This window comes from Diabrotica undecimpunctata, chromosome 9, assembly GCF_040954645.1.
Source record: "Diabrotica undecimpunctata isolate CICGRU chromosome 9, icDiaUnde3, whole genome shotgun sequence".
Taxonomy (NCBI): domain Eukaryota; kingdom Metazoa; phylum Arthropoda; class Insecta; order Coleoptera; family Chrysomelidae; genus Diabrotica; species Diabrotica undecimpunctata.
In genome coordinates, this window is record NC_092811.1 from 116,819,942 (window position 1) to 116,839,325 (window position 19,384).

Genomic DNA, 19,384 nt, shown 5'->3' on the forward strand with positions numbered 1-19,384 from the left:
AGCTAACTTCACTTCACCGGAACGTTCTATATACTTTTACCGAAAAGTCTACATTTGTTGGGTTGAGTTTACCAAAAGTACAAGCTGAATATAGCCGCAAATGTCAAAAATATTTCGGTTTGGCAGTGTTGGCATGTTTTTATATTATTATTCGTTCTGTGAAAGTTAATTGACAGTAACTTGAGTCTAACTTCATCGGGATCAAATGTGAAAAAGTGAAAGTGAACACAAAGTGAAAACGAAAACCAAAAGCGTCCGAGTTTACTTGATTTGATCTGGTCTTTTGATTCAGGAATTTTCGCTGACCCTTTAGCGTATAGTTTTTTTTATATGCGTAATTTTGTTTGCTTGTTTATTAGTGTACATTCATTATAATGAACCACACGGATGTTAAACAAGAAGTATTTGAAGATAGTTGTATAGGCCATTCAAAAGAAAATGAACAAGATGATCTTATGCCAAATGAGATTAAGAATCAGCCTCAAAATTACTTATATCAAACAAAAACTGAAATAGACATTAAAAATATAAAAATTGAGGAAAGTAAAGACCAAAGCGTTGATAATATGCAAATGCATAAGAAAGGTAAATAAATAAGGCTTATAGGTATATTGAATATTATTTTTATCTATTTAATAGTTATGGAAGGTAAGATGGAAATTAAGGATGAGTTGGAAGAATTTAATCATGGAAATCAAGAGAATCAGCTATCCACATCAGTAGATCTTGATATTTTGAAGCTTGAAACCAAACAAAATGATAGCTCAGGTAAGACAAATAACAATAAGTATGCATTAATATGATATAAGAAAAAGCTTAGTAGACATATAGTCCTGTTTTATAGAAATATGTCTCCAATTAGCTTTGCTGATAACTTGAGCTGCACCGAGTAGGTTTGTATATATTAGTTTAAAATGTTTTTCTAAATCTAATACCAAATCACCATTATTCTTGGTGTGTGGTTTTCCTCTATTTCTCTAGCTCTCATTTCCTGATTTATGCCTTCTCTGCAACTAAGCAAGTTCTTCCTCTTTTCCTTCCACCATGAGGTTGTCATGTTAGGATTTGTTTTGGATGTCAATTTTCAGGTATTCTTTGGACATTTCCATACAATCTTAGTTGTTGGGTAATAATATCTTCTATTATTTTATGATTTCTCTTATTCTACTGTTAGTAACTCTCTCTCATCTGGATTTCACTGCTTAACATCTTCAATTATCCATTTCTGTTGCCTCAAGTTTTCTCTCATATGGTTCCTTTATCTGTCATACTTTACTGCTGTAGGGATTCTACTTTTAATAATTGTGTTATATGTCCTACATGTGTTGCTATTTGTTATTGATGGGTCCCAAAGTATATTATTTAGAAGAGATATTGCTTTTTCTTCCCCAGAAGTTGATTATTTTTTTTTGTGAAGTTAGTTAAATTTTGAAAGACTGGAAGTGCCTGTAAACTAACAATTATTCACTGGTAACACATGCAAAATAGAACAGCATGAAACTATAAATCAAAGATGTACTTTTGATTTATATCAAAATTTATATTTTTGAAATTGTATAATCATCTATAGATTTGTATGTATAAATAGAACCATTACTATTTACAAAATAGCTTTTGGGCCACCACCATTTGTTTGGTGTATAGTAAAACTAATTACCACCAATCAAAATTTATTTATTTACATCATATAACGTATGGATTAAATGAACAAGTAATAAATTCACAAAAAAGTGTTGCTCAATTTTCAATAAACAATGAAATTTATTTCGAATCATTACTTTGAATTTGAGATGTTAATATTGAATAATATATTGAATTTTATTTCATTACACTAAGGAAATATTAAATGAAATGATTTCTCAGCGTTCCTTACAATAATTGTAAGTGGCCTATATTTGATGCAACTCAACGACTGTAAATTATTATCATTTCAGTAGATTTTATTATTTTTAATTTTCAATTTTAATACTGAATTAATGCACAAATTTAAATTTTTAACTTTACTGCAGAAAAAAATGTTAAAAACAGTGTTTTTATTGTAAATAAACAATGACGAATATTTTAAAATTATTTTTAATCCTAAACAAAAATAATTCTGTCAAAAATAAAAATTAATTACCTTTGAGTAAAAATCGAGTAAATAATGATGGACTGTTTCAAGTGGAAACCTGTCGTTAACTCAGTTGAGACTCATCTGGGATTGTATTTCAATAGAGAAGAGAAGAAGACCAAGATTAATATGAAGGAATGATGATAGACAGAATAGATATATATTGACCATTTACTTATAAATCCAAAACATGTCATCCAATTTGAGATTGACATTTTCATATTATTACGAAATGATTAAATTGTTTGATTATTACTATTATAAATTCTACTATTAAAAATATGTTCAGAAAATAGCATTTATTTATGATTTTTTCCCAAAGAATTTGTCACAGATTGACAAAGAACAAAAGTTATACATGGTGATCAACTTTTGTGACAAAGCCTATTATATGTAAGATTATGGAAGATACCAAAAAAGTTATTTACAAAAATAGGAGATAGCTGTAAGCTTGACGTTCTAAAATTAGTTACAGGGTCTTCCATAACACTGTACTACATCAAAGATATATTTTTATTTAAATGAAACACCCTGTATTTCTGTATTTTATTTTAAATTCAAATTTAAAATTCGATTCACTTCCTCTTTACATTAATATCAAGTTGTTTTGTGTTATACAGGGTAATTAAAAAGTTATAACCATATATTTGTTTCTTGTTATGTATGATTTATCATTCATGTATTTTGTATTAAATAGATATTGAGATTACGCATTAATGTGGGCCGAAATCTTAGTTGGCATAGTAAAAAAAGTTTTAAAATGGGTAGACAATCAAACCTAATTTTTTTCAATTTTTTGTTGTTAAGAAAAGCCGCACCCAAATAGTTGGAAAATTTTTTTTTGAGATACAATTTTAAAATAATAAAAAATACAATACTAAAAACACGAAAATCGCAATCTCTTTTACAAAAAGTACAAAATTTCAAAATGGACAAAATTATTTGACATTTCTTGTAAATGCAGTAATATTTTTATATAATAATTTATAATTCCATAACATATGCCACTACTGATTTCTTTAATGTAAATTCAGTTAAACTGGCAATCTATTTTTCTTAATCACTCTGGTCCATCGTCAATGTAGGACTCTTCTTCATACTGCTATTACAACAATTTCTGATCATACAACCGAACGGCAGCTATACAGAAATCGACTAAAACTTTGGATTAACCTCTCAGCTACCCATTTAATTCGACATAAGCAAAAGCTTCGGCGAATATATAGACTTACTGGTTCACTTGATGATTTTCTTGCCCACCGTAATTTTTCTAACAGAGTCAAACAATCTTTGCTAAAGTTAAGAACAAAATTTGAAGAATCTATCATTGCAAGTGGTAATAGTAAAAAAATTAGTGAAATAATTTCACTAATTTCAAAAGCGATGTTTTCTGAATTATGGTTTCCAGAAAAATGGCAGCAGCCTAATAAAACCGTTTTAAATTCTAAATTTTCGGTTAAATATTGTCCTGTTAATGCGATGTAACTCTCAGTTACTCCATATGTCCAGAGGTCAGTAGTAATACAGATATTTTCTACTTCTTTAACAACTTGTGATCTAATAATTTGCTTAGTTTTGATATAAAATTCCTGAAGTAATGAACCTGACGTAATGAACAAGTTTTTCTTATTGGCGGTTTATATCCAGGAATCCACCCTGCAACCTTTTTAAAAGCTCGTTCTTCAACTATGGAAAACGGATGAAACGAGTCTTTGCGTAGGTTTAGTAAATCCATATCTATTTGTTTCTTTTGTTCTAAACTAATATTTTTATTAATGGAAGTATCCATCACCTTTTGACGCTTGGGTGGCGGTGGCAGTATGTCAGTACTTGTAGTAGAAGCAGTTGAAACGGACAAAAATGCGTCAGGGAAGTTTCAATCATTGCAATATTCAGAAAGTGGACCATAAAAGCTGCATCATCTACAAATGCGCATTTTTTGAAAATAAAATTATTATTCTTATACTAGGTCAATAATTTTGACTAAGAAAAAGAATTCTTAATTGAATATTTACAATAAATAAATCCTTTGACGAACTATCAATAAAGATTTGAAATCGAAAATGCAGATCAATCGTAAATCGAAACTCATTCATTCGAGTTCATAATTCGAGTTCGAATATCAGAATACCTAGTTATAAAAAACAAAAGAAAGAGTTAAGAAGCTGGTTACTTCTATAAAAAAAAAAAGAAAAAGAAGATTGCACTATTGAAAATCAACCAGTACAAGAAAAAGAAAATGATAAAGATGACTTAAGTCCATGTTGTATTTTTGATAAATTAATTGGGCATGACTCATCTAAACATACACCTGTATCGACAGATATAAAAGAAGTCGACATGTATTTGTCTGATGATATATTACCCACAAAAAATTTCGATCGGAGATTGGAACTGTCCATTACCGTGGTGGAAAAACCATCGCCATGTATATCATAACTTAACCACTATATTCATAAAATATTGTATAGTATTGTAACAAAATCTGTTCCTTGTTAACACATGTTCAAAATCTGGTTTAATTTTAAATAAAAGAAGAACACGGTTAACAAGAAAAGTGTAATAATGTGTAATGTAAATGTAAGTACTATTTGTATTGTCTAATTTATTTTTCAAGTTATAATAAATATATCCTTCGTTAGTTTCTTTCACTTCAATACTTATACACATAAACGATAATAGCCAATATGTTTGTTTGTGTACTCGCTTATTTGAAACTACTGGTAAACAATCAACTAGTTACAGTTTACGAAAAACGGTTCCGATAAAAATGTCAACAACCCACCTCTAGTTTCTTAGCTATATTAGGATCGGAACCAGAGATGTAAAATAGCTCTGATCGGAACTAATCGTCTCACTAATGGGCAATGGGTGTCAATGATAAATAGGGAGGGGAGACCAAGGGGAAATATGATTGTTATCTTTGTCTATTCGCTGAAAATATGATTTTATATCTGTGTTAGATATCCTGTTAAATTTTACCATACCGACCATAAACTTTTACCTACACTGTATACGTCTATGTGTAAAATAGATAAATTTTTAATTTGGTTTTTTTTAGGTTGTCACACTGATAAAAATGGAATGGAAGTTCTAGAGACATTGCCTATTCTTTTTGGTAATAAGGAAAAGAGTCCATTAAAATGTGAAGTTTGCTTGAAGCAGTTTTCCAAAAGATCGCATTTGAACGATCATTTCAGAACGCACACTGGAGAAAAACCTTTTCAATGTGAAATTTGCTTTAAGGCATATGTTCAGAAAAGCAATTTAATAAAGCATATGAAAGTTCACACTGGAGAGAAACCTCATCAAGCTCATCAATGCAAAATTTGCTCTAAGCGGTTTGTTCAAAGTGGTAATTTGAAACGACATTTGCGAGTGCACACCGGCGAAAAACCTTACAAGTGTGAAATTTGTTTTAAGCAATTTAAAGCAGCAAGTGATGTGAAAGGACATTTGAGATTTCACACTGGAGAAAAACCTTACAAGTGTGAAATTTGTTTTCATCATTTTTTTTTAAAATGTAATTTAGATTTGCATATGAAAGTTCACACTGGAGAAAAACCTCATCAATGTGAAATTTGCTTTAAGCGGTTTGTTCAAAGTGGGCAATTGAAAAGACATTTGAGAGTGCACACCGGCGAAAAACCTTACAAGTGTGAAATTTGTTTTAAGCAATTTAGAGATGCAAGTGATTTGAAAAGACATTTGAGGTTGCACACTGGAGAAAAACCTTACAGGTGTGAAATTTGTTTTCATCAATTTATTAAAAAATGTGATTTAGGTTTGCATATGAAAGTTCACACTGGAGAAAAACCTTATCAATGTGAAATTTGCTTTAAGCGGTTTGTTCAAAGTGGGATTTTGAAAAGACATTTGAGAGTGCACACTAACGAGAAACCTTACAAGTGTGAAATTTGTTTTAAGCAATTTAAAGAGGCACGTTATTTGAAAGTACATATGAGGTTGCACATTGGAGAAAAGGCTTAAAAGTGCGAAACCTGTCTTACCCAGTGCAACCAAATAAGTAATTGAAACCTACATATGAAAGTTCACAATAAAGGTCTATTCTCATTAGACGTGCCAAGCCCGTGCTGGTCACCTGACCGGCACATGCCATTAACTTTGAATGCCGAAGAAGAAGAGAATATGAAAGATAAAGTTAAAAAAGGAGGTTTTGGACACACCCAATGATTAAGAAAAGAAAAATAGAAGAATACTATACCTTGTATAAAGAACTCATGGATGATGAGTCAAAATTTTATATATATTATAGAATGTTAATTGTCGAATTTCATAATATTTTAACACATATTGAAAATATTATTAGCAAAAAAAACTTCATGAAGCGATTACTCCGATTGAAAAGTTGTCAGTCTGCTTAAGGTAAGTAGTCCGTTGTCTGTTTATTTTGCAGTAGGTAGTAAAATAGTCACTTTTTTAATTATTGAAAACTTTATTTTAAAACTAAAATAATATTAAATGCCATGAAGTGACGAAAAATTGTCACTACCAACAGGATCAGCAGATAGTGGAGAAGTTATTGGGGTAGAGACTCTGGGGTTGGGTGGTTGATTCTATGTGCGACATGGGATTTTGCGGAAAAACCATTGAGCTTCCATCTCTTTCGTAAGAAAATGATTTCCTTTCAAAAGTTGGTTGATGTACTGATCTATACGGATTGGTGTATGGCGCAGCGAACTATCGTGATGTGGGCGGTACTTGCATCATATATGTATGTGGTAATGGAGGAACTTCTGAGGTGTAAGTATGTTGTTTCGATGATGTTTGAACGTCATTTATTATTGGTTGTGATTGTTGTTGTGGTGAATATAGATATTTCGTTTCTATTTCATGCATACCATAAAAACCATAAAAATCTTTTGTTTAATTACATGTTTATCTACGTTTGAAAACTTTCGAACCGTGAGTTTGATACTATCAAAATTTTTTGTGAGCTAATTCATCTGAGTGGTAAACTTTTTTCTTTTTTTCTTCGTCCAAAAGAAAAGACATTAATATTCCACTTGCTGACTGAGGCGGATCCCAAGTTTAGTGTTTTTCACAAATGGCTTCAGCTGCTTTTGGGACTTTTTGGCTTCTATTACCTTAGTAGAATCAGACTGAGTTTGAGAATCATCAGAGACCTCATTGACCTCGTCTATTACTTCTTCTCTTGTAATTTCTTCAATTCTTCTTCCATCTTCTTCATCACCAGAATCTTCTACTTCTTGACTGACAGGCAAGGACGAGATTCTTTCTTTATCTTTCATGTGCGGCTTTAAAAACTTAAATAGTTCACCATACTTGTATTCGATGTCAGTTGCAGATTGACCGGTTCTGGTTTTGTGCTTTGCTAAAAATTTCCTGTACTGGGCCCTTATTGCCTCCTATCTGTGTTTACAGTCAGTCAGATCTGCGAACAAGTACATACCGTTATTGATACATTTTACGCAAAACATTAAAAGTACAAAAAATCAGTTAAAACTTAATACGTATTTTCTTTTAGATATCTTGCAACTGGGGACTCGTACCAAACTATATCATTCAGTTACCGTCTAGGACACTCCACTGTGCACGCAGTTGTACACTTCCCGTCATATAAAACTGGTACACTTTTTTTTCCCAATGTAAACCTGTATTCAGACTGGACACAATGGTTCGTGAATCAATTCGTTGTTGCCATCACAGATAACGGAATTTCAGTAAATTTAAATAAAACTTAAAACGTAAAAAATAACGTTCAAAAATGTATAAAGTATTTTGATAGGTATTATTTTTATTATTAACAACAAAAAACCGTATCTAATAAATTTAATAACCAGAGAGAGGATTAAGTTAATGTCCAAAATGTTGAACGATATTTAAACGTAGGGTATTGGCACAGGGAACATTGCAATGCATCTACTGTAATTTTATACTTTACTTAATTACTTACCGAACACAAACTGTTGACTGTATGTTATGTCAATAAGTTTAGTAACAGGCAAACTACTTAAATTAATTTATTATTTATTACATAAACGATAAATGTGAAAAACTAACATTATACTTTATCCTACGTAGAAAAATGCTTTTCAAAACGTGACAGTATTACATTACAATCCAATATCTCACTGTAATGTTCCTTATGGAGGTTGAATCTACACCCTAATTGTAATCCGTTTTTATCTATAAATAGACTATTACTTTTTTACATTATTATGTATAAAATGTAAACAAAAAACATTTACCTACCCATTGACATGCATATTTTTTTCAAAATTAAATGATTTACGTTGTATAAATGATAATGAGAATAAAATTAAGCGGAGTCTTTTAAGATATCATCGTCTGTCTTAAAAAATCCTCTTATAACTGAAAAATGTTGGTTTAGTATCTACAGATGTTATCAGTGCGTGAAAACTTCCCGAACATATCCGAACGATTAAACATAAAAATTAAACATAAAAAATATTGCTTGTCATCAGTCACATTTGACAAGTTTGTCAAAATGAATTTTTAAAGATGTGTGTCCAGTGGGTTTTATTTACTGTAGTATTCCACAACTCAATACAGTTTTGTGCTACACTTTACGAAAAACCAATCACACCTCTCGATTTGAAATTAAACATAATAATTTAAAGTCATGTCTAGATTTATTACCTATCTTTATTTTTGAATTGAAATATTTTCATAAATTATAATTAAACACGAATCAATGTATGGGTACTGAAATAATGAAAAATTTCAAAATTAATAGAATTTTTTGAGTTGTATGTTTACATAAATGTTTAAATCTAAATGTTACTGACTGATCTAGAATGCTCGATATTGTTTTAGTTTTTAATATACTAAAAACTTGCGACCTGTCGCACAGACCTGCTTTTAGCTGGTTTGATATAATATTTTCGTTGAACTGGCAACGTTGCCTTCGAAATTAGAATGACACATGTGAAAAGCTCAATTTACACAACTTAAAAAACACGATTTTCTGTTATAAGAGTTGTACCAGTTTTTTATGACGCGAACGGTACAAGAAGTTTGTAGTGCTATTTAGAAAAATTATTGAAGACACGCATGCCAATACCAGCAGAATGCGATTGGAAACAAATTGCCAAAAAATTTTGGTTGTCCTGGAATTTCCCCAACGCATTAGGAGCCCTAGATGGAAAGCACATCGAAATTATAGCACCAGCCAATAGTGGTTCCAGCTACTTTAACTACAAAAAGACTTTTTCTGTAGTTCTACTTGCTCTAGTAGATGCCGATTATAGTTTTATAAGTGTTAATGTCGGATCTTACGGTAAAAATAGTGACGGCGGCATATTTTCTAGCTCAAATTCAGGGCAATCGTTACAAAATGGACAACTTACTATACCTCCACCTATATTTCTTCCCGATTCTGTCATAAAAGTCCCATATGTTATTTTAGGGGACTCTGCTTTTTCTAGCTCAAATTCAGGGCAATCGTTACAAAATGGACAACTTACTATACCTCCACCTACATTTCTTCCCGATTCTGTCATAAAAGCCCCATATGTTATTTTAGGGGACTCTGCTTTTCCATTAAAAGAAAATCTTTTGCGACCGTTTTCAGAACAGCAAGCTATTAACAATGCATAGAAAAGAATATTTAATTATAGACATTGCCGTGCAAGATATGTGGGTGAGAATGCTTTTGGACTTTTGGTGCAAAGATTCCGTATTTACCTTAGAAAATTGCATGCTAATCCTGGATATGTGGAAAATATTCTTGTGGCCACATGTATTCTACACAACTTCTTGCGAAATAATATAATTAAACCTTTATCGGAGACAAATGATGATGAAAATGCATTGAAGGATACTTGTCTCTTGAATCTACCGAAACATGGTGGAAATACGCAACAGATGGCATTTAATGTAAGGGAGCAATTTACAACATTTTTTAATTCGAAAACTGGATCTGTGCCATGGCAAAATAATAAAATTTGATTTTATTTTTGTTATTCGTCGCATTAAACTATAGTCCATTTCCATCATATTGATAGCACATTATGTATGCAAATCCCTAAACTGTTGATACGGGTGACTCAATGAAAAATAGAAATTTGTCAACAAGTTTACAACAGAAGTATATAGGAAAACAATTTTAAATTGAGTATGACCACCAGGTATAAAGGTTGGAGCAGAATAGAATACAATAGTTGTGAGGGTTACTAATCCCTAAATAAAGTTTCCAGTGTCGGAGTGATGGAGATTAACATGTACTAATGAATTTGCAAGAAATGTAAGATGTTTATTTTATTGGTTATATATAAAATAATTTGTGGCCGTAACAGGGGCCGATTTGTAAAAAAATGAATATTATTTTAATCAAATTCCATTTCAGATTCACTGCTTTCTTTAGAATCTAAGAAATCTTCAACTCCAATGTTAATTATTACCGGTTCCAGCATTGCATCAGTCATGTTATCCAAATTCCACATTTTATTTTCTTCCTTGTGAGCATGACTAACAGCATTTTTCCAATTTTCTGGAGTTACTTTTGATAAGGAATGTTCTAATAATTGTTGTAAGTCTTCTAATTTAAAAGTTTTGTTGTTGCGTCCGACTTCACCCTTTACTTGAGACCATATATTTTCTATCGGATTCAGATCAGAGTGGTATGGGGGTAAATGTAAAATAGTTACATCACGGTTTAATGCCATTTCACCAATTATATATTTTTTATAAGCTGCTTTATGTTGCCTTACAATAGGTAATAATTCCTTTTTTGTCGAATTCTCCTTGTACTCAATTGCGTGTTTATCCAACCATTCTATTATCTCTCCTTTTTTCAATGCCGTTGTTGGCAATTTTTCTACTAGTCTTGAATGGTAACTAACATTATCCATGACTATGACAGAATTTTTTGGAATTAAATCCAACATTTGCTCAAAATATTCTTCAAAAACGTCAGCAGTCATTTCCTCGTGGTAATCTTTGGTTGATTTTGAGGCAAAACTTAATAATCCACTATTGACAAAACCGTATTCGTTTCCAATATGGGTTATTATGAGTCTGCGTCCTTTTCCAACGGGAATATTGTTTATTCCAGTAGATACACCTTCGATGAATGCCTAACGGGAACTACTCACATTTGTATCAACCCATAGATATGGTACAGTATGACCTTCATTTAGCCAAGTCTCGTCCAAATAAAAAATTGTTTTCCCTTCTTCTCGGTACTTTTTAATAGTTCTTAGATAATCTCGTCTCCAACGTACAATGTAATCTTTTTCAATTAAAACGGATTTTCTTCTATTCTTTTGCCAACGAAATCCCATCTCTCTCAATATTCCCCATAATTTCTTGTTGCTTATGATTGGTAACTTTTCGTTTTCTCTAATTAATGTTTGGATTTTGTCCAATGTTGGAAATTCTTTGATAAAAAAAAATGAGTGGACATGAGAAATACATAAAAACATGATAAGACGCAGCTTATCATGTTTTTATGTATTTCTTCAATTTCCAAGGGTTTACTCCCTCCACTCTTGGGAGATGAAACAGTTCCTCCTTTTCTTTCTTTTAGGAATCTATAAATTGTTGCTTCTCCAACCCCTGTCATATTTGAACACATGTTAACGATTTCACGAACCTTACTTAAAGGGCGTTGATGTACAAGTGCATCGTGTACATTTAATATTATATTTTTCTCTCTTAGACTGAAGGCACCTTTAAAACTACACTTAACCGGGATAAAACCTGTTGTCGACGTCATTTTTAAATGCAAATAACAAAATATCGACACCAAAAACGTAGGTAGGTAAGACATGAACAATGTACATCTACAAACTAAATGGAAGATGCAAACAATTTCTAATTTATATTATTGGCATAAGCTGTAATGTGGCATAAAAACTACTTAAACTATCATTAGTGAAGCCTTATCAGTAATTCCAGGTAATCGTTCAAAGAAGGTATTCTTTTTGTATCAGGCGATAACTTGTATAGAAAACAATAATCACCTTTAAATTACTGTTTACATTAATTTATTTCGTGAAACATTGAATTCTCTCGTTAATCACCCGTGTATAATTAACAATAATCGTGTGGCATATATACCGACGTTTTTTACGCACAAAAAAGGTATAGTGAGATTAGTGGACACTTATTTTACAGAAGATTTTTTAAAAGATAATGAATTGTTGACGGCATCTTAAAATATATTTTTTTTTTATTTATTTCAAAAGTATAGGGTGACGCCTATGGTTTTTTGACCTGTTGAGGATTTGCATACATAATGTGCTATAAATATGATGGAAAAGGACTATAACATTAATATAAATAATAATAAATAAAAACATTTGTATACTTTATAGATTAGTGCCGAAGCTTTCAAAAAAAGTAAAAAGTGAAAGAAAATAGTAGTAGTATGAAACCTATTGTAAGGGGGAGAAAATTTTTATCTTATACAATTTTTTATTTTTCTTTACACAATTTGGTAAAAACTAAACCTTTTTATGTCCTAAACATACTGTTCCATTTAAAATTAGGGGGTCTTTTCGATATTACAATGTATTGTGTTTGGGACATAAAAAGGTAAGTTTTCACCAAACTGTAAAAAAAAATAAAAAAAGTAGAAGATGAAAATAAAAAACCAAATATTGGTTACTTGAATTTTTCGCATAGATTTTGAAGTTATGTGAAAAAAGTATCAATATAAAAGTTGTAGATATTTTTATTATCTACAACTTGGCTATTTAATTTGTTTCTATATGACTTATAATTTTACCGGAAATCACGATAAACCGTTTTTGTCTTTAAAAAACTCCCCCCCTCCAATTCCCGAACTCAGATCGCCCGTAAATTATTTTTCCTTTAATTTCTGTCATATCATCTTTCTTTTCCAATGAGTTTCATCCTACTACTATTTTTTTTTTGTTTCAAATATTATCGGCAGTGGTCTATTACCTAGATAAAATGTTTTACTTACTTACTTACCTATTTTAATTTTTTCTCCAATATCCCTCCATACCTGAGACTTATGTGCTGCATCTGCATACAGTCGCTTCATAAAATCGTATAATTCACTTCTTTCACGAACTAATTCTATTAAAAATTCATCAGTATGATGTAAAAATAATTTTGGTCGCACCATTTTGCCTGTCGAAACTCGACTGAAGTATTCACACTATGTAGGAATGGGCTAGGAAAATATTCTTTGAAAAGATTGTCCGATGCCGGGCACGGACCGTTCCCACTCCGAGCACTTGTAGTGAGAACGGACCGTCGCTAAACCCATTTAAATAACGTTAAAGTAATTTTGCAGGGCACAAACCGAGCACATGCCTGGCACTATAGTTAGAAAAGGCCTTAAAGATACTACACGCAAATACGATGAGCAAAATATTAATCGTGGCAGATACCACTACAAATAATCAGGAAAATATACACGCAGTATCCATTAGCTTTACTAATAAAGGAAGAACTAAATACATTGCATACTAAAGAAACACGCATTAAGTTTCTCTGGGTCCCATCACATGTAGGAATAGCAGATTACGAAGCATCAGACTAAAATGCCAAAGTAGCTATAAACGACAACAGTATCCCCATATCACTCCAATCTAAGTATGGATCTAAAAAGCTACTTCATAAAGTACCTGTTCGAAAACTGGAACAATAAATGGAAATCTACACCATCAAAGCTTATATGGACCATGGCAACCACCCGAGGTATCCATTTGGACATACCCAGATTTCTCATGAACATTTGTTTAACAAAGAAAAACGCCCAATTTGTGATGAGTGCGGTTTACCCCTTACGGTAAATCATGTATTGTGCTAGTGGAAAAGTGAGAAAAAGTTCAATCGTCACAGCATTAAATACCATTTACCAAACAATCTAAACGACATTTTAATATTTCAAAAAAATACTATAGAAAACCTACTTTTGTTTTTAAATGACTTCAATTTACTAAGTAAAGTGTAATTAATTGTAACCATTCCGCTATAATAATCTTATTAGGTTGAAGCGGGTTTTGTGTAAATACAAAAAAATTAATAAATAATATCAGCTTATCTCTGGATAGCCATAATGTATATCTAGATTTACTTTACTAATAAAATATTAAATAAAATTTTATTTGTTACACTGAATAAAAAAGTTTTTGTTTATGCTTATATATATTTGGACAATTGTATTGTCCAATACAATTATAATAATTTCATTGTCAAACTACTTCTCTGCGGAACGAGCAAGCCCGACGTTTTCATTTTAGGGTCCCAGTGCACTGTTGCCAGTTAGTTCCGCTCAAGTATTTACAACGGTATAGCTCCTATCAAAATCCATGAGGTCTTATATATATATATATATATATATATATATATATATATATATATATATATATATATATATATATATATATATATATATATATATATATATATATATATATATATATATAACGGATTTATTACGGCTTTTCCGCCACCAATTTTCATATTTTTCTGTCATATGCAGTTGCCTCTTCTAAGTCTCTTGCCGCCATTGCTTCATCAATATCGTTGCGCCAACTTCTCCGTGATCGTCCTCTCTTTCTTCTTTCAAGAGGGATCCATTTCAGTACTCTTCTAGGCCATCTGTACTCTGGCATTCTTTTAACATGTCCGAACCAGATTAATTGTTTTCTTTCTATGTTATCATTGATATTTCGCTCCATTTTCATTTCGTTTCTAACTCTCTCCAGTTTCGATCTACCGCAGCTTCGTCTCAGATAATCCATTTCTGTCGTCATAAGTTTGTTTTTATTAGCTTTAATTATTGAATTATTTAAATATGCATGTGGAAATTCACACTCAAGACAAACCTTTTTAAATGTGAAACTTGCTTTAAGCAGTTTTCTCAAAAAAAGAAATTTGATTAAGCATATGAAAGTTCACACTAGAGAGAAACTTCCGCAATGCAAAATTTGCTTTAAGCGGTTTGTTCAAAGTGGACATTTGAAAAGACATTTGAGAGTGCATACCGACGAAAAACCTTATAAGTGTGAAATTTGTTTTAAGCAATTTAGAGAAGCAAGTCTCTCGAAAAGGATGGAAGACAGACAGGTTTTTCAGCTGAGCGGCGAACTGAATAGAATAGAATTAGAAATAATATGTTTACAGTTTTATGAGTCATAATATTTATCGTAACAGTATTTATTCTAGACAATACAAAACGTAGGTATCTTAAAAACTCACATGTGCGTCATCAGCATATAACTGAAGCGATATCTTGACGCTCAAATGCGTGATTAGCATGCAACGTGTTAAATATGCATATGAATGTTCACACTGGAGAGAAACCTCAGCAATGTTAAATTTGCTTTAAGCAGTTTTTTCACAATGGGGTTTTGAAAAGACATGAGAGCAAAAAACCTTACAAGTGTGAAATTTGTTTTAGGCAGTTTAATCAAAATGTTAAATTTGATTATCATCGGTCTATTTCTAATAGCCCGTATTTGCCAAAGAGGTTTTTTACAGTAGAAGGTTTTTTTGTAGGAAATTATAGGTGTTAATGTACCAGTTTTTTGGATTGCTATTTAAAATATAATAAAAATCTGCTAATGAAAGTGTATTAGGTATATAATTTTAATATTTTACAACTGATACGATATATTGCAATAAAAATAAGGAAATAAAAGTTTAATAGAAAAACTAAACTAAAAACGGCTACCTAATAATATGCGTAAATTTTTTTTATTATTAATATTTCCATTCATTACAAAATATTCCAATGGAATTAAAAGAAACAAAACGTTTATTAGAAAAAATAAAATTCAAAAACTGCTTCATATACCTAGGTAATAAAATATTTGACATTTCAAAAAAGAAAACTACGTTAAAGAGATAGTTATATACTTGATTATAAGAAAAAGTAAACTTAAATTAAAATACATAATATAAAACAGTATTAATTTAATCATGTATTAAATTAATTATCATAAAATTGGTGACAATCTTGGGGTAAAACGCTTTTAATTTCTTGCAAATGTTTCAACTTATGCAGTTTTATCTTTAATCTATTATGAAATATTATATTATTTTATGAATTAACATTTTTTTTATATTAATTGCAGTTAAGATATTTTTGACCTTTGATAGGTTAGCGGATAGATTTGGCAATAGTGTCACACAGAGACAGAACACTTAACTTAAACCACCAGTTGCCAGATTATTAAAGTCTATCAACAGTGATGTCTTTTTATTATTTATACTGGAATTTTACTATTTACTTCTAAAAACTGTTTTAAAACTATTTACTTTTTCTTTTTTGGTCATTTTAAAGTATTCATTTTTAAATATCATATTGCTTTTGATTGCAATATGTTTCATTTGTAATGTAAATTTCAATTCAACACTGCCAAAGTGCCAAACAACCATGGTACAATGAATACACAATGTGTATTCATTGTACCAAAGAATATAGAAGCGTCTATATTCTTTGATTGTACCATGCCAAACAACAATTTCCTTCTGTCAAACTCATTTGATTTGAGATTTGATGCTATCTTCATGGCTATGGCTATCTTCACTCTTCACTGGAAAGCACAATAGCAACAGAGAACTACGATCTCTGATCTGATAATAATTTATAATTTAATAATAATATAATCTGACTGTGCTGGTGGTCTTTTGAATCACAAATTTTTATCGATTTTCGCAGATGCTTTAGCTTATAGTTTTTTTCCTATGGTATGTGATTATATATGTTCTTGTTTGCTTGTTGATTAGTATACATTCATTATAATGAACCAAAGAGATGTTAAACAAGAAGTATTTGAAGATAGTTGTATACGCCATTCAAAAGAAAATGATCAAGATAATTTTATGCCAAATGAGATTAAGATACATCCTCAAAATGACTTATATGAAACAAAAGCTGAAATAGACAATAACGATATAAAAATTGAGGAAAGTAAAGATGAAAGGGTCGATAATAAGCAAATGCATAAAGAAGGTAAGTAATATATGCTTATATACTTATACTGAATATTTTATTTGAATCTATTTAATAGTTATAGAAGATAAGATGGAATTTAAGGAAGAGTTGGAAGATTTTAATCATGGACATCAAGGAAATCAGTTATCCACATCAGTAGATCTTGATGTATTGAAGCTTGAAACAGAACAAAAAGATAGCTCAGGTAAGACAAATGTTAACAATAACTCTGTTTTCCTACATCTTCTGACACTGAATCGTCATTTTTCTCAGTGAGTCCAATATATTCTATTATTGTGTGATTTACTTTCATTTCTCTTATTCTACTGTTAGTAACTCTCTCCAATCTTGATTTCCCTGCTGAATATCTCCAGAAATCAATTTGTGTTGCTTCAAGTTTTCTCTTGTGTTGTTATTTTACTGCCATACTTCACTGCTGTAGGGATTTTACATTTAATAATGTAGTTATATATCCAATGTTTGTTATGATTTGTTATTAATTGGTCTCCAAAATTTATTATTTTGGAAGGCATATTGTTTTTCTTTCCTAGTTGTTTCTTTCTTCTATTGTATAGTCTACATTCCCTTCTTTTGTGATGATCGTACTTATACCATTTTTCAAAGTAAAACACTTGCACGTCACGATTTATACAAAGTGACGTCACTTGTATTTAAAATTTCCAGAACGTCAACCTTAGAGTTCAAATGTTTCTAACACAGCTAATAATATGAAACCCATATGGAACTGATCGATCTTTCATAGGCACCAACAATATGGTGTAATAATCAGAAAAATGTAATCATCATTATATTGGGAATTTTAGAATTATATTGATTAAATAAAAACAACATTTGTTATTATTAATAATATAAATTTTATAAAATAACTCTTCAAGTCTAATATTGCACAAAATAATAATTTTAATTAAATAGATTAGACAATTGTACGCAACTGATACTGGAAAACTTCGAATTTTATTGACAGTTCAGCATGTGGCAAAAAGTGTATAAAGTGTTGCCATTTTTAGAGTAAGAATTTTGTTTATGTTTTGATTTCTTACACAATTTGGTGATAATATAGTATATATTAATAAATTGTATTTATAAATACATATTAAATTTAGACTAATAGCTTTAAAAACGAATTATTGTTGTGTATTGTGATTGTGCTATGTCAAAACAAGTAAATAGTCTGTAGAAAGCTGATAAGCTTTCATATAAGATAGATAATTTTGAACAAGAAATAATGGCGGGACGTCTTTACTATTACAGACCTAAAAGAGGTAAGCTTAATATTTAGAATATATAATTTTGTATTAAAATGTTTTCTTATGTATTTTAGTGTGTTGCAGTAGTCTTAAAACTATGTGTATTTACTGTTAATATAACAAGTTAACAAAGACATTTTAAAAATTCCTCACTTACTTACTATTCTGATGTTTTGGCAATGCTGTGGGGTTCTAACGTCATAAATCTTAAATGACGTGCAAGCATTTTTATGTGAAAAATGCTATGTATCACACTATCTGATAATTTCTACATCTTCTAATGCTAAGTACTGCTGTATCCCACCAACACATATATATTCTGTCTGTCTTATGTTTATTTTAAGCTCCATTTTTTTTATATTCCTGGATTAATTTCCTGGTCATATGAGCAGATGAGAATGAAAGTGGCAAAGTCATTAAAGTTTAGCCATTGGTATATGAATTCACTACTAAAAGCAGGACTAGTTTCCTTTTTCTACCAAACATTTGTTTTGTTGAGAATGAAATTGAAGTAAGTCACTGTTTGTTGATATGTAAACACTAGTTAAGTTGCAGTTTCTTACTGCTGAAAAACTGAATATCATTGTATTCAGTGGAAAAAGATGAATGAATGAATTCTAATAATTTTTGAATACTTTCTCAATTCTTATGCAGTAAACAGTCTTGTAACATATTCTCCTAGTTCAGAAGATGAAGATGGATCAATTAATTATACATTTTGATTTTCACTTCGGAAATTATTTTATTTATTTATTTATATATGGCATCCATTTACTTACAATTTTTACAAAGTTACACCTGAACAACAATAAATTATTAAAATAACAAACACCTCAGAATAATACAAACATATAAGAACAATACAGATGTACAACAAACTTATTGTAAGATACTTTTTAGTTATTTTTTAAACAAACTAATTTTGGAGTCAAAAATATCCATTTGTCTTGGTAGGCTATTAGCACTCCGGACCAATCGTGTAGTTGGTTCATTTACCATAATTAGTTTGGTGAAATGGCACTGAAAAGATTTCTGATTGTCTGTTGCTTCTAAAAGGAACTTTAAGACTAACAAGCG

The 19,384-nt window shown here is 30.5% G+C and overlaps 2 protein-coding genes across 5 annotated transcripts in view; both read left to right on the forward strand.

Annotated features, from left to right (window-relative positions):
- The first annotated feature begins 201 nt into the window (after positions 1-201).
- LOC140450427 (uncharacterized) lies at positions 202-14,108 on the forward strand. Its single transcript, XM_072544064.1, has 4 exons — positions 202-585; positions 640-768; positions 5,172-6,496; positions 7,620-14,108. The coding sequence occupies exons 1-3, from the start codon at positions 375-377 to the stop codon at positions 6,098-6,100; spliced, it is 1,269 nt and encodes a 422-aa protein (XP_072400165.1). The 5' UTR covers positions 202-374; the 3' UTR covers positions 6,101-6,496; positions 7,620-14,108.
- A 1,945-nt stretch (positions 14,109-16,053) lies between these two features.
- The window catches only part of LOC140450428 (uncharacterized), a 39,973-nt gene continuing 36,642 nt past the window's right edge, over positions 16,054-19,384 (forward strand). For 2 of the 4 annotated variants that reach the window (XR_011952021.1, XM_072544066.1), the window contains exons 1-2: positions 16,054-17,057; positions 17,116-17,244. Coding sequence is in view for 3 of the 4 variants with exons in the window: in XM_072544066.1 (XP_072400167.1) it covers positions 16,847-17,057; positions 17,116-17,244 (340 nt within the window). In the remaining variant the exon portion in view is untranslated. The remainder of the gene's footprint in view (positions 17,058-17,115; positions 17,245-19,384) is intronic. The other 2 variants (XM_072544068.1, XM_072544065.1) reach the window with 2 other exon arrangements.

Coding starts and splice junctions, on each gene's coding strand:
- LOC140450427 (XM_072544064.1), top strand. CDS start 375: ATGAACCACACGGATGTTAAACAAGAAGTATTTGAAGATAGTTGTATA. Junction 586..639: donor TATGCAAATGCATAAGAAAG/GTAAATAAATAA, acceptor TCTATTTAATAG/TTATGGAAGGTAAGATGGAA. Junction 769..5,171: donor CAAACAAAATGATAGCTCAG/GTAAGACAAATA, acceptor GGTTTTTTTTAG/GTTGTCACACTGATAAAAAT.